This window comes from Eriocheir sinensis, chromosome 67 (assembly GCF_024679095.1).
Source record: "Eriocheir sinensis breed Jianghai 21 chromosome 67, ASM2467909v1, whole genome shotgun sequence".
NCBI lineage: Eukaryota > Metazoa > Arthropoda > Malacostraca > Decapoda > Varunidae > Eriocheir > Eriocheir sinensis.
The window spans coordinates 6,407,851-6,422,969 of record NC_066575.1 but is presented as its reverse complement, the minus strand read 5'-3'; the positions used below and the strand labels follow the sequence as shown (position 1 = coordinate 6,422,969).

Sequence of the window (15,119 nt, the reverse complement as noted above, 5' to 3'; positions counted from 1 at the left end):
ACAGTAGAGGAAGCAGTTCAAGGGGAGAAAAAAAAGACAACAGCCCGCTAATCATGCACTACCATGCTCATACATAAAGTACATACTCCTTTGCCTACCGTACTACTACTACTACTACTACAAATGATAATAATAATGATATAATATACTGTAGCATTTCTCTTAGTGCCCCGTTAAAAGGCAAGAATAGTTTGTTTACATCTTGAGGACAGACAGAACACGTGTGGCTCCAGCTGCTCTCGGCGCCAGGGAGGAAACCTTTATACTTTTAAGGCACACAGCTCGTCGCGGCGGCACACATGGGGAAGAAGGACAAGAAGAAGGGCCAGGGGGCGGTGAAGACGGCGGTCAAGACGGAGAAAAAGGCCAATACGAAGCTGAAAAAGGAGATGGCGGCCAAAGGAGAGGTTAGTGTATTGCCCTTCTTTTTTATTTATTTCCGTCTTCCCTTCTTTTATTCTTCCTCATCATCTTCCCTTCTTTCCTTTATTATAATAATTTTGATTTGTGACACAGGTTTCAGCACTCAATTTTTAATGTTATGATATTTGTATAAAGTCTTGCACAAATTACTACTACCGTATAAATTATTTAAATTGATTTTACATATATGAATATTCCTGCAGGAGGACTTTGACACCCTCCTTGCCAAATTTGCTGCCCAAGATGCAGCAGTGAATGCAGTGAAGGAAGAGGTGGTGTCCCCTCCAAGTCGGAGGTCTTGCTTTACACTCACACCCCACCCATGGCAGGATCAACTCATTTTCTTTGGAGGAGAATACTTCAATGGCTCAAAGGTAAGTCGTAGTAAATAGTAATTACTCTTATGTGAACCATTGTAGATGTCTTTTTCATACAGTTATATAGCTAATAGGTAGAGTTTGATCCCTGGAAAAAATTGTATTGAAAATCCTCATAACTGGACAGCCTCACTGCTGCCATGTTTGTATGGATTGCACCTTCAAAGAAGTACTGGGACTGTGATGTTGCAGCGGTTAGCAAGCCTGACCATGAATCTGTGTGATGTGGTTTGAATCTAGGCAGGGTCATTTGGGAAGCAATTAGCCATTCATCCTTCTTCTTAGGTTAGTCAATAATTGAATGCTTTGGGAAACCTGGAGAAGATAAACTTCAGCACTCAGATGACACAGGCAGGCAGTATCATCCACCAGCTAATGACTATACACTTGGTTTCATTCCATCTGCCCATATGAGCGTAGGTGTGGCACATGCACATTGTTAACTTGTGATTGGATGAAAAAGTCAATGTGTCTGATATTGTTGGCTACTTGTGATCTATATTCAGATTGTATACAGATTGTTTCTTCAGTGATATATTTGAATGTTTATGTATACAAATTATCTCCACACCTTTTATAAATCCCAAACATGCTGATTTGCATTGATAATATATCATATAAGCACACAAAAGACAAGCTTGTATCAAACAGTATAGCTCATCTGTGACCACCTATCACAAAAGTATTATAACCTGGATTAGCCTACTGTAGAAGAATTTTAATATTTCACAGAAGCCCAAAAGATAGAGTATCTACATCCTTATCAACAATGAGTTTGTAATTTGGAAATTTATTATTCACTTCAGTTTTTAATTTGTACCCTAAATTCCCTTACTGGGGGGCTGGGATATGCACATATGCAAACTTGCTAGACTGTTAAATGGGATATTGATTGGTTTACCTATATTATCTCTTCTTTCTTCAGCCTTACTTACCTAAGCCTTAGTTTTTCTATGTAAAGTGACTTACATAACACAACTTGGTTTTAGGAATGTAACTTGTGTCATTGGAGGAATGAATACTCTGATTTCATTTTTTTTTTTTTTTTACTTATGTTCATTTTATCATCCTGCACAGTGCTTAGCCAGCTTGTTAACTAGTTTTATATTGCTGTTATATCTTACTCCTCTGCCTCCTTCCAGACCATGATGTACAACGACCTGTTCCTGTACCACACCAAGCACGACCGCTGGGTGCAGGTGATGGCGCCCCACAGCCCGCCGCCAAGGTCTGGCCACCAGGCTGTAGCGGTGGGGCGCGAGGGAGGTCAGCTGTGGATCTTTGGAGGAGAGTTTAGCAGTGTTACTCAATCTCATTTCTACCACTTCAAAGACTTGTGGGTCTTCCACTTGGCAGAGAATAAGTGGGAGAAAGTCCCGTGAGTAATATTAAAACATGTTTCATCTTCACACCAGCTGCTTGGGTCACCATTCAGTAGCTACATTTTTATTTTTTATTTATTTATTTTTTTACAGCAAAGGAAGCAGCTCAAGGACAACAAAAGAGATCTTGATGGCTGATGCACAGTGAGGAGACATCCGCACCAAAAGTTTTAATTCTATAGATGATCTTTATATAAGCATCATTGTGAATAAATAATGTATATATTCAAACCATTACCTTGTCCTAACTGGTCATCCAACAACTACTAAGTGTGCAAAATCAGATACACAATTTGCTAGAGGATTGTATGGAGACCCGAGGCTGTAAAGAAGATGAAGAATAGGAGTTTTGCTAAGAGACCTGAAAATTTAGGACATCTGTTGTAATAGTCATGGAAGGGGTTAGTGGAGTGTGTGTGTGTGCTAGTGTAGTTATCCTTATGTTGATCTTGTTCATAGGTGATACTTTTGCCTTAGTATAGTACTGCTTCATCTATGGTAAAGTGTGTGAAGCTCAAGATTTTGTTTGTCACTTGGCTGAATGTGCACAACATCCATGACTGTACCTGAAGGATCCATGTCAACCTTTAGCAATCAAGAAAGTGTGTGTGGCTGGGTGGGTGAGTGCATGTGTTTGTATATGTTTAGGGCATTTTGGATAGCCAGTGTGTAAATGAGGGCAGACCAGTTACTGTTCTTTTTCCCAACACAAGTTTATAGAATACATCACTTGCAATATCCCACAGTTTTGAGGTTTGCTTGGGTCATATTTCTTTTTCGTATTATTTCACTCTCTGGCACGTCCTGACTTGTCCCCATTGTTGCAGAGGTGGCGGTGGCCCCTCAGCCAGGAGTGGGCACCGAATGGCAGTTCATGGCAATCAACTCCTGGTATTTGGAGGCTTCAATGACAATGGCAGACAGTTCCGCTACTACAACGATATTTACTCCTTCTGTCTGAATGACCGCAAGTGGACCAAGCTGGCAGTTGTCGGTAAGGTTACCCTTCATTACTTATTTTGTGCTGTACAGATTCATGAATAATTACCTGCATGCAATGGGTTTTCCACCTATAGAATTCACTGACACTCCTTCTTTTACAATATATAAAACTAACCTGTGCCACCAATGGGTTTGGGCTGACCCACTGATGCCCTTCAGAATAATAGCAACCTGCCAGTGCTCTTAGCCTGCATAAAACAAAGGGGGGCACACACCCGGCCCGGTAGCTCAGGGGTAGAGTGTCTGGCTCACAACCAGAAGGACCGGAGTTCGATTCCCCGGCCGGGTGAAGAAAAGTTGGGTTTATTTTCTTTCGCGTGTAGCCCCTGTTCACCTGGTAGTGAGTAGGTACGCGACGTCAGGCAAGGAGTTGTGACCTCGTTGTCGCGGTGTGTTGTGTTGTGTGTGAGTGGTCTCAGTCCTACCCAAAGATCGGTACTACGAGCTCTGTGCTCTTCCGTAGGGGAACGGCTGGCTGTCTCAAGAGAGACCCGCAGCAGACCAAGAGGTGAATTACACACACACACACACACATAGGCAGAGAGTAGTTTTGGGGGAACCATGGGTATTATAAAGATGATATGAAAACCACAAATATAGTATTTTTTTAGCTTTTTAATTGTCCAAACTGTACATCTTCCTCATCCCACAGGCAATGGTCCGTGCCCTCGGTCCGGCTGCCTGCTGACGCCTGTGCCCAGCGGAGGCATCTTGGTGGGTGGCGGGTACAGCAAAGAGCCTGCCAAGAAAGACGAGGAGAAGGGCGTCACCCACACAGATATGTTTCTTCTTGCCCCAGACAGTGAGTTGGTCTCGTCAGCAATCCTGGTCATATTGAAATGAGGGAGGGCAGACACGGGGTCTATTATAGGGTTTCTCTGCCCCCATTGATTGATTACTAATAATCTTAATTGATGTATTTTATTACAATCACTATTTTAGTCTATTACCACTGCATACTTTTGCTTGTGATACCAGTAATTGCAGTACTTTACTAGTGTGAAAAGGATCTTGCTGTATTCAAATTAGTGTGAGTACAAAATGAGCAATGTTTTGGAGACATTTGTGTTTAGCAAATAACTTGTAACACAAGAAAATCCACAGGTTAAAGTTATGAGGAAGGAATGAGAGAAGGTTGATACACTATGCTGATGTGGACATGAGGATGAAGTAGAATGTGTTGGATGCAAGTAAGAGACAGGCTGGAATTGATTACATGCAGATCTTTAGGAGGGTGCATTAAAGTCTCGGAGGAGTTTGGGTCGGTATTGAAGACAATTCTTAATAAGTGCGGTGTTTAACAAATTAATAGCATCACTCTTTCCCCAGTCATTAAGATTATGCCCAGTGGCCGCCATGAATATTATGCATGCACCGTGTTTGCATCATGCTAAGACCTTAGTTAACATCAGCTGACAAGGGGCAAGGCTATTATGATTATTTAATAATCCTGTAATAGTTATTACTATTATTTTATAATATTGCCCCATGTCTGATTAAGGATGGAGCAGTGATTTAACATATATTCTCTAGTGATGTCCCATTTGGCAAAAGACCTTGTTGTAATTTACTTATTGAGCTCTTGTTCAGCGAGGGGGCAGCCAGAGCAGGATCCACAGGTCTGTTCATTTCCTTTATAACAGAAAGGTGGAAAGGGAGTGGCTGATGTTATATAATCATAATTTTACTAATTCATCTCATCAGTGGTCCCTCTCCATCAAAATTTCTTACATCTGTATACAGGAACCATGTCTGTCTTTCCATGAGTATGTGGGGGGTCCCCACTCATGCTCTTCTAAACATGGGAGATGAAGCATATTGTTTGCTCTATTAATTCCTGCCGGCACCATATATTCGTGGTAGTTATGGTGCCGTGATCACTAATCTATCAGTGACTAATGTCTGTTCTTTAGTTTTAATTAGTGTTTACAGCTGCACTAACAACACAGGAGGGTGGTGGTTATACTGTTGCTGTATTCATTTCTCTCTGTAAGGCTTAAATCTACTGAAGTGTATTTCATTGGTTCTTCAGAGCAGATGGATATTTTGGCCAGCAAATTTACTGCAGTTATGCTGAATCAGAATGATCACTGTGCATGAAACACATAGACCAAATGATGGACCACCTTTGTCTTTCAGAGCATGACAAGACTGGTACTAAATGGAAGTGGCAGAGTGTGCGCCAGGGAGGCACGCGGCCGTCTCCTCGGTGCGGCGCCTCTCTCGCTGTGGGGACGGGAGAGCGCGCCTATGTGTTTGGCGGAGTGCACGACCAGGAGGAGGATGACGACGATGAAGGGGGACTATTAGGAACCTTCTTCAATGACTTGTATCTCTTGGATCTGAAGAAGTTTGTTTGGCATACAGGTGAGTGGTGCAGCTTTACCCAGGAATTTTATTTGGGCAGTGGTCATTTTATTCCATGCTCATATAAGCTAGAAATAATGATTGGATATGGTATGCTAATCACAGTCTTGCAATTATATTTACCTTACTATCTCATGTTCCTTCTCAATTTTACTGGCACATTAAACACACAATGCCTCCCTCTCCGGTGAGTGCTTTCAGAACAGCAGGTGGCTGCCTTGTGTTGGACATGGATATGTAGAGGGCTCGTTGGGCTGAGTACTTTGGGCAGTTGTGCACAGCAGATTTTCCAAACAGGCAGCTTTCAAGTGCTGGGTTACAATTAACAGATGTTGATCCACCAATTGCTAAAAGCTTAGGCTCTTGATGAGGTCAGATAAGTTTAAAGGGTGGAAAGGCTGCTGTTATCTGTAACATCAGTGCAGAGGTGCTCAAAGCTGCATGGCTTATGCAGTCTTGGCTGTCTTACGGCAGTTTGGTATCATACCTCCTGACTCCAAGAGGGGGCTGGTTGTCCATATTTCGAAAGGAAAAGGGGACCACCAGGACTGCAACAATGACTAGGATATTACACTGCTGAATGTTCAAAGCAAGGTCCTTGCTCATCTATTGCTTATGCATGTTTGCAGTCAGCTGCAGAGACCTGAACAGTCTGGGTTCACACCTGGGAAGGTGACAACTGATCCTATCCAAGGGCTTTGCCTACTGGTGGAACACTGATGTGAGTTTTGACAGGGGATGCTTGCACCCTATATTAATCTTGAGGTGTTTGATCCGGTGCATCACAAGGCACTTTGGGCTCCCCTACAACTTAGCAGGATTTCTGCAAGGACCATTGGTCTCTTGACTGACTTGTACGCTATGATTAAAAAGTGCTGTGAAGTTTGGTGGTGTTGGGGGGTGCCCAGCTACTTTCCCATCAATGTGGGAGTGAGGCAAAGCTATGTCCTTGCACTAACATTTTTCAACATTTGCATGGAGTGGGTGCAAGGTAGAGTAGTGAACCAGTCATTGTGGAGCATCCATTGGCAATACCAGGGTCACTGACCTTGTTTTTGACAATGTTGCAGTAATCCTTGCAGAGTCGCTGCAGGTTTTGTGATGGCTCTTGAGGCACTGTTCGAGGAGGCAAAGCTCTTTGGACTCCAGGTCTCTTGGACCCAGGAGACTTAAGTCCCAAAGACTTTGCCTCTTCATACAGTGCCTTTAGAAAAATCACCAGAACCTCCAATGACTGCAAGGATTACTGCATCAACAGCAAAAACAAGGTCAGTGACTGGCATTCCTAATGGATGCTCCACAATGACTGATCCACAACTCTGCCTAGTACCCAGTCCATACACACAGTGTTGAAAAATGATGGGGCAAGGCCCTGCCTCACTCCAATGTAAATGGGAAAGGAGCTGGACAAGCCTCCCTCACACTTCACAGCACTGTCCCAAAGTATAGGCCAGTCAGCAAACCAACAGTCCCTGAAAGAATCCCACAGAATTGCAGCCAATTCCAGAGTCCCTCACAATGCACTGAATGAAATGCCTTCTCCAGAACAACATTGGCTGCAAGCATCACTTGTTAAAACTCACATCAGCACTCCACCAGTACGTAAAGGGATACAGGACTCTTGAAAGGATAAATCCCGCAGAAGAGAGTAAAACGGCTTGAGGAGATTAAAGATGCTGCATTCTGATAGACCAGCCCCAGTGATTCCCATGATCAGCTTTGAATTTACTTTAATTCTTAAATTTGTTTTCAGTAACCGTAAGTGGAAAGAAAGAGGAAGGAGAGAAGAAAAAGAGGAGGAGAAAAAAGGAGGATGGAAAAGAAGAAAGTGACGAAGAGGTACGTGCAGTAGTTTCTTGGACTAAAAATGTCATCAGACCATCCAGCCGTCAAGGTGAAAGTGACTAATGTTTAACTTTGTCATAGATGGAGGAGAAAATGGAGGGCCTGAACGTGGCAGAGGAAGATGAAGCGAAGGAGAAAGTAGTGAGTGACGACGGAGTGTTCACTGTAAGTATTATACAACATGCACCCATCACTACTGATAATAATTAATTATATATTTATTGAACTGAATTAATGAGTTTATAGTACCAATTGCTTTTACCATTCTTAAATGCTAATTTGAACCACCTGCAGGTCACAGTTGGGCCGTCTAGCTCAGCAGCGGGCCAAGCGGGTAGCAAGCCAATGGATGATAATGGCAGCAGCCCAGAAGTGTTTGTGCCGCCAGTGCGCATGAATGCCGGGGTGGCCGTGAAGCGAGGAGTGCTCTACTTGTATGGCGGCATGTGTGAGGACAGCCACAAGCAGCTCACCCTCAATGACTTCTATTCTCTGGGTGAGGAATGCACACGTTCTTGTAGTTAATGAAGGTCAAGTCTTATTCTTCTTCATTTAGGTTCTTTATTTTTCCTTATGGGGTTGGACCAGTCAATGAAGAAGTCTTGTTCATCTGAAGGTAGAGCACTGTATCAATATCTTGACTAGACAGCAAAGTTATATAAAGAGAGGGTGTGTTGTATTAATATTTGGCATAGGTGGGCAAACAGTATTTTCAGAGAGCTAACAATAGCAGTACCGGCTGAAAACAATAATTGTAGAGTCAAGGTTTCACAAGAGGTAAATAAAGTGAGGGCAACGTTGGCTCACTGGCTAAAATGACAGACCCAGGGGACCCTTACAGTGACTCACCTATGAGGACCCAGAACATCTTACTTGCTGTTCCCCAACCCTAGTGGCAATTAACTTCCATTCCCCTACACTTCGGGGGATAACTTGACAGACTAGTTGAATGTTATGTACTTAGGGGGCTAACTTGACAGACGGGGGCTAACTTGACAGACTAGTTTAATATTACAGTATGTACTTAGGGGGATAACTTGACAGACTAGTTTAATATTACAGTATGTACTTAGGGGGCTAACTTGACAGACTAGTTTAATATTACAGTATGTACTTAGGGGGATAACTTGACAGACTAGTTTAATATTACAGTATGTACTTAGGGGGATAACTTGACAGACTAGTTTAATATTACAGTATGTACTTAGGGGGATAACTTGACAGACTAGTTTAATATTACAATATGTACTTAGGGGGATAACTTGACAGACTAATTTAATATTACAGTATGTACTTAGGGGGCTAACTTGACAGACTAATTTAATATTACAGACTTAGGGGGATAACTTGACAGACTAGTTTAATATTACAGTATGTACTTAGGGGGATAACTTGACAGACTAGTTTAATATTACAGTATGTACTTAGGGGGATAACTTGACAGACTAATTTAATATTACAGACTTAGGGGGATAACTTGACAGACTAGTTTAATATTACAATATGTACTTAGGGGGATAACTTGACAGACTAATTTAATATTACAGTATGTACTTAGGGGGCTAACTTGACAGACTAATTTAATATTACAGACTTAGGGGGATAACTTGACAGACTAGTTTAATATTACAGTATGTACTTAGGGGGATAACTTGACAGACTAGTTTAATATTACAGTATGTACTTAGGGGGATAACTTGACAGACTAATTTAATATTACAGACTTAGGGGGATAACTTGACAGACTAGTTTAATATTACAGTATGTACTTAGGGGGATAACTTGACAGACTAGTTTAATATTACAGTATGTACTTAGGGGGCTAACTTGACAGACTAATTTAATATTACAGACTTAGGGGGATAACTTGACAGACTAGTTTAATGTGTATTCTACTTGTGTTTAATGAAAGTCATATTACCTTACTGTGTGGTTTCTGAATTTGGCGCAGACCTGAATAAGCTGGATGAGTGGCGGACCATCATCTCCCTGGACCAAGCGGACCTGGAGTGGTTTGAGAGTGAGGGCGAAGATGACAGTGATGATGATGATGACAGTGATGATGATGATGATGATAGTGAAGAGGAGGATGATGAAGAGATGGAAGAAGCCTCTGCAATGGAAACAGAGTAAAGATAATTGTATTTGTAACATTGCTGAGCATGTAATTGTTCATCACTTGTTATTTTTTCATTGTCTTAAGGTAAATCCATCTTCGTTATCCTGGGTAAAAGATGGTAAGGCATTGTAGTATGATTGCACCAGAAAATAACTGCTTTAAGTCTTAATGACAATGCAGTTCTACAGTCCTGAGGTAAGACGCCTCAACCACTAGATGGAGGACATTTGGAAGCCTCAGGTCTTTAATACTGCACACTTTCTTTGATGGCAGTTATTTGTGGGTGGGTGGGTCAGTGGGTGGATCATATTGTTGAAGAATATTAACTTCATCTGTGTGAAGTGCAAAGTGGCTCAACCAAAGGGTGTTTATGCTGCTCCGTTCAGCCTCTGTGATATACATCAATACATGTCTGATGAAAAGTTTTTTTTCTTTCCCCATATGAAGTTCATGATTCCCTTTGGCAGATATTTCTTTGATCAGCCACAGGCCTTTGTTTCATGATATTCACTGAAGGTCTTCATTGGGATTAGGTCCTTACAGGTTTAATACATACATTTAACTGATATCCCTCCCCTCTATAACTCAACATGGAAGAGGAGTCCCGATTTGTTTTAGTTAACGTACAGTTCACATTCTCTGCAAATTTGTAGAAATGTGCATCATTTATGACCTCACATCAGCACCATCTGTATGAATTCTATGACACTACTTGGGTACTGGAGTATTATTACTTCACCACAATATGTATGGCACTTAAGTGTGCTGTGTTGTCAGTAACAGTAAAATTAAAACCCAATTAAACACACAATACAAGTAAAATACTACAGAAGTAACTACCTCAAATGGTTCTCTTAGATATAGTTCAGGTTATCTTGAAGCTATCAGATTCTTGTTACACAATTACACATTACCCTGTGCTAGATGCTTGCTTGCTATGGTGAATACACCATTTATACAAATAATAATAAAATAACTTCAGCAAACACCGTTACAGTTTCTCCACTAGAGGCTGTAATTTTTTTATATTATTATTATTATTATTATTATTATTATTATTATTATTATTATTATTATTATTATTATTATCATCATCATTACTAGTAAACTGAATGCAGCAGGTGGAGCAGGAAGAGTGATGCCACCACAAGATGCTGAAGGCAGGTTATTATGTTACTTTTGGCTGCTCTTGCAGAAATTAACACTTTACTCTTCACAACATACTCTAAGGTTCCTTATGCAACTTCAACTTAAGTAAAGATTCACATGGGGTCACTGAACTCCAAGTGTTGACCCTGATCTGAGTCCCTTGCCCTAATCTGCTCAGTGTCATCTGTCCAACAAGTTCATGGCTCGTACCTTTTATCAAGATCAGTGTTCCAGTGTTTTAACTCCCAAATTTGGCCTCCAATCCACTTAAGAATCCTCTTGAATATGTTAGCATCACTGTTGTCTTCTGTAGGCATCCAGTCAGAACTCTTCAGAAAATGTGAGCATGGTCCTTTTCGACTTTGCTGATTTCATCTTACAAACATCTTCACATTGAGGGACCACCATGGCTGTTCACTGTAATAAATTCAATTTGAAACATTCTGAAATTCATCAAAGCTAGTAATAAGGGAAATAAATGTTGACATGGAATGGTCAGGACTGGACTCCTAAGAGACTAAAAACATACGGCACTCTGCCAGTCACATTAGCTGAGTAATTTAACAGAGGTTTGAAAAATAACGGCAATGAAAAAAAAAATGTTGCAAGAATAATAGATGTTTCACTTAGAGAAAGGGAACAAGAAGCAACAAGAACACCAAAACATCTGAACAGAAAAGTTACAAGAACTAGAGCTTTACTAGAACTTTGGAGGCCTACAAGTTTGCAGTTCAGTAATCAGCAGGACATTCAGTGTGTTTGGGTGTGAACTATTGGTGCTGATGAAACTGTAAATAACAGCAAGACCTCTGAAAGGGTGCTTAAGGCTTTGTGTTAAGTCTTGATGAAAAGTTAGTTGTGGTGCATCACCAAGTCTGAGACACCTTCAGCAATATCATGAAAATAATAACCTGAAGGGAATTTACACTAAGGAGGGAGACCAGGGATGCCTACGATGCCCAGTGAGAGAAAGCAAGTCACTCAAGCTGAAGAGTTCCTGGAAATGGTGATTTACTGTGACAGGAAGTTTCCCTAAGTATTGTACAGGATCAGGTGAAGGTGAGGACCAGAGCAAAGAGTGGGAGGAAGTGCTGCATACCAGACTTATATACACACAGGATGAAGACGAAGGACAGGCAGTCACCTTGATGTTGGGTGTGTTCAGGAGCATAATGAGGCAGGGTGTGTTCAGGAGCATAATGAGGCCGGGTGTGTTCAGGAGCATAATGAGGCAGGGTGTGTTCAGGAGCATAATGAGGCAGGGTGTGTTCAGGAGCATAATGAGGCAGGGAGTGTTCAGGAGCATAATGAGGCAGGGAGTGTTCAGGAGCATAATGAGGCAGGGTGTGTTCAGGAGCATAATGAGGCAGGGTGTGTTCAGGAGCATAATGAGGCAGGGAGTGTTCAGGAGCATAATGAGGCAGGGAGTGTTCAGGAGCATAATGAGGCAGGGTGTGTTCAGGAGCATAATGAGGCAGGGTGTGTTCAGGAGCATAATGAGGCAGGGTGTGTTCAGGAGCATAATGAGGCAGGGTGTGTTCAGGAGCATAATGAGGCAGGGTGTGTTCAGGAGCATAATGAGGCCGGGTGTGTTCAGGAGCATAATGAGGCAGGGTGTGTTCAGGAGCATAATGAGGCAGGGTGTGTTCAGGAGCATAATGAGGCAGGGTGTGTTCAGGGGCAGACTGAGGCATGGAGTGTTCAGGAGCATAATGAGGCAGGTGTGTTCAGGGGCATAATGAGGCAGGGTGTGTTCAGGAGCATAATGAGGCAGGGTGTGTTCAGGAGCATAATGAGGCAGGGTGTGTTCAGGGGCATAATGAGGCAGGGTGTGTTCAGGAGCATAATGAGGCAGGGTGTGTTCAGGAGCATAATGAGGCAGGGTGTGTTCAGGAGCATAATGAGGCAGGGTGTGTTCAGGAGCATAATGAGGCAGGGTGTGTTCAGGGGCATAATGAGGCAGGGTGTGTTCAGGAGCATAACAGTGATGACCAGTATCTCTTAACAGCTGGCAATGAAGGTGAGATCTTTCCTGCAGATGTAGCGTGTCACTCTAGATGGGGTGAGGTATAGGTAAAGTTGACGACAAACAAAAATGCACTTGGCCACTGTGTTCAACTCCGTCACACTGCCCTTTGAGCCTGTGTCTGGAAGTTACCCATTACTCTGGGACACAAAAGCTAGGAAAAACAAACCTGAGCAATTCAACATTACCCCAAAACATCAGCATCTTTGTCCTATCAAGAAGTTCAAAGAATATCATTATGGTAGTGGAAAAGATTTCTATTAAATTACTCTGAAAGATGGCATATTACAGAGTCAGTGAAGTATGCCAGTCACTCAACAACACAAAATGCTTCCTGCACTTTTGTTTCATGTGTATTTAACCCGGTAGCAGCGACGGGCCAAATTTGTGCCATGATATAAACCTCCCAAAATAGATGATACATAAAATGATCACAAATGCTTTGATATATATCATTAAATGAGTATATCATGTGAGTGATGATTTTTTTCTCATTTTTCTCGCTTAGAGGGACCATTAAGAAACATGATCCCTGCTGCTACCGGGTTAAGGGGAGCGTCTGCCATGTTCTAAGATATTATCAGAGGATCACCATTTTCTCACAGGTGATGTGTACCTTGAGTAGGAACATCATGTACAGTTTTGGTGAAGATTTGTTGAAAAAAAAAAAATTATGAATTTTTTTTCAAAAATTTCAAAATTTTGAAATTGAAAAAAAGCATATTTAGAGTTTAGATAGCTCAAAAATAAAAACCACTGGAACGGGCATACAAAATAAGTGTATTCCTAGAGATTACTTTTCCATTTTTTTTTTTTGTTTCTTCAAAGTTTAAACTTAGAAAATTTATATAAAAATTTTGATGATGTTTATCCAGATTCTGATCACTAGCATTTATAGCTAATTTTTTTCTCTTTCCAACGCTATCTTTATGTTTGTGCTAGGTCCATAAATAACTTAGAAATATCAAATAAATGCGCGTGTGACCCTGTTTTGAGAAAACGAAGGAAAACTAAATTTATCGATCGCCCATCGATTCTGCTCTCCGATGACAATGTATTGGTAATGAATGTCAATGTAACTCAAACCCTGTGTAAAAAAATATCCTCTATTGCAAAAATTACGGACATAAAAGCACTGGTTCATGTATGCATATTTTGGCGCGTAAAGCGCTCTGTATGGCAACACTACCAGATATTTAAAGGGCCGCCAGACCGCGCGAGGATTTAAATTTTAAAAAACTAACCTCGCCACGTGACACCCCATTGTATCCCTGGTATGATGAGCCCATAAAGTGAATTTCGAGGAATTAAAAATATTCATCAAAAATACCCCCCCAGACGCTCCCCTTAAGTATTTTGTCAGTCGTTAGTCCTGGGAGTGACATGTACCCAGCTTACAATAACCTCACAACCTCGGTGCTTTTAGTTATCTTTGTGAGTGGATATGATTTGTCAGCGCTGCTCATCTCCTTGGATACAAGTTACTGTTTTTTGAGGTTGTGCCAAGCATAAGCGAAGTTCTCTTGGGCTTACCAGAACGTGGTTTGAGTGTGGACAAGTTTCTATTGCCATTATCCTCGAGGTACCTTACTTACCCTGTTCCTCATAAAATGTGTAAAAAAATACCAGCTCTGCCTCGCAATATCCTCTGGTTGGTGTCCAGCCTTGTGTAGCGCTATGATTTGTGGTGTGGTTTCAGGCACCCAAGACTTATTTTTGCCCCTAATAGCTTACCCCAAAGCCAGAGTAACTTGCAACCAAGGAGAGGAAGATGAGCATTCCAACAAAACACTTGAGCTATTTACAAGCTATAAAATCCCTGGGGTTGTGTATTTGGCATGAATTGAACACGGCTTCACTAACGGCAGATGGCTGGCATAATGTACTGACACAAACGAACGAAAATGGCGGAGGAGGAGGAGGAAGACGTGAACAGGGAAAACAGAAGGGGAGATGGAGGAGAGAGGGAGAGCTTACCATTGAGCAGCGGAAGCCATCCCATTATTTCTCCTCGGTTCACATCGCACAGACGCTCTCATCACATCAACGACACACACAATACAGGAACACGTCTGGACCTCAGCTATAGTCGTCCCTAGGCACCTCTGAAGTCCCTGTAGACAAAACTCCTCTGGGCACGAATATTGCTGAGTTGGCGTTCGTCGGCGTGCTAAGCTTCCGCCATGTTGTCTGCCGTTCCGAGCTTCAACCAGTCTCAAATGGATTGCTTCATTTGTTCGGAGCTCCGGATCAGTTATCAAAAGGCTGTTCAAATTTCTACCTAACGAAAAATAATAATCATGCATATATAAAATGATTCAGTAATAGAAAAAAAGGTACTGTGAAGGCCAATGACTGTTTTAATGATACTTTCAAAGCTGATCCTATGCTGAGGGTTGAATTGTACTTATCGGCCCTTAATTCTGTCT

General features: G+C 41.8%; 1 protein-coding gene and 1 long non-coding RNA gene across 2 annotated transcripts in view; one reads left to right on the top strand and one right to left on the bottom strand.

Moving 5' to 3' along the window:
* The first annotated feature begins 212 nt into the window (after positions 1-212).
* Positions 213-9,937, top strand: LOC126988018 (kelch domain-containing protein 4-like). Its single transcript, XM_050845752.1, has 10 exons — positions 213-407; positions 627-797; positions 1,943-2,178; positions 3,010-3,176; positions 3,837-3,986; positions 5,324-5,551; positions 7,305-7,390; positions 7,478-7,561; positions 7,691-7,892; positions 9,348-9,937. Exons 1-10 carry the CDS (start codon positions 300-302, stop codon positions 9,527-9,529), a joined length of 1,614 nt encoding a protein of 537 aa, XP_050701709.1. The 5' UTR covers positions 213-299; the 3' UTR covers positions 9,530-9,937.
* The window catches only part of LOC126988020 (uncharacterized), a 9,944-nt gene continuing 2,682 nt past the window's right edge, over positions 7,858-15,119 (bottom strand). Inside the window, exons 2-5 of the long non-coding RNA XR_007741388.1 lie at positions 14,668-14,804; positions 10,875-11,081; positions 9,318-9,509; positions 7,858-8,006 (exon numbers count right to left, since the gene is read on the bottom strand). This is a non-coding gene — a long non-coding RNA (uncharacterized LOC126988020). The remainder of the gene's footprint in view (positions 8,007-9,317; positions 9,510-10,874; positions 11,082-14,667; positions 14,805-15,119) is intronic.

Bases quoted from the DNA above. Each gene is read 5' to 3' on its own strand.
- LOC126988018 (XM_050845752.1), top strand. From the start codon at position 300: ATGGGGAAGAAGGACAAGAAGAAGGGCCAGGGGGCGGTGAAGACGGCG. The intron at 2,179-3,009 runs GTGAGTAATATT...CCATTGTTGCAG, and splicing joins AATAAGTGGGAGAAAGTCCC to AGGTGGCGGTGGCCCCTCAG. The intron at 5,552-7,304 runs GTGAGTGGTGCA...ATTTGTTTTCAG, and splicing joins GAAGTTTGTTTGGCATACAG to TAACCGTAAGTGGAAAGAAA.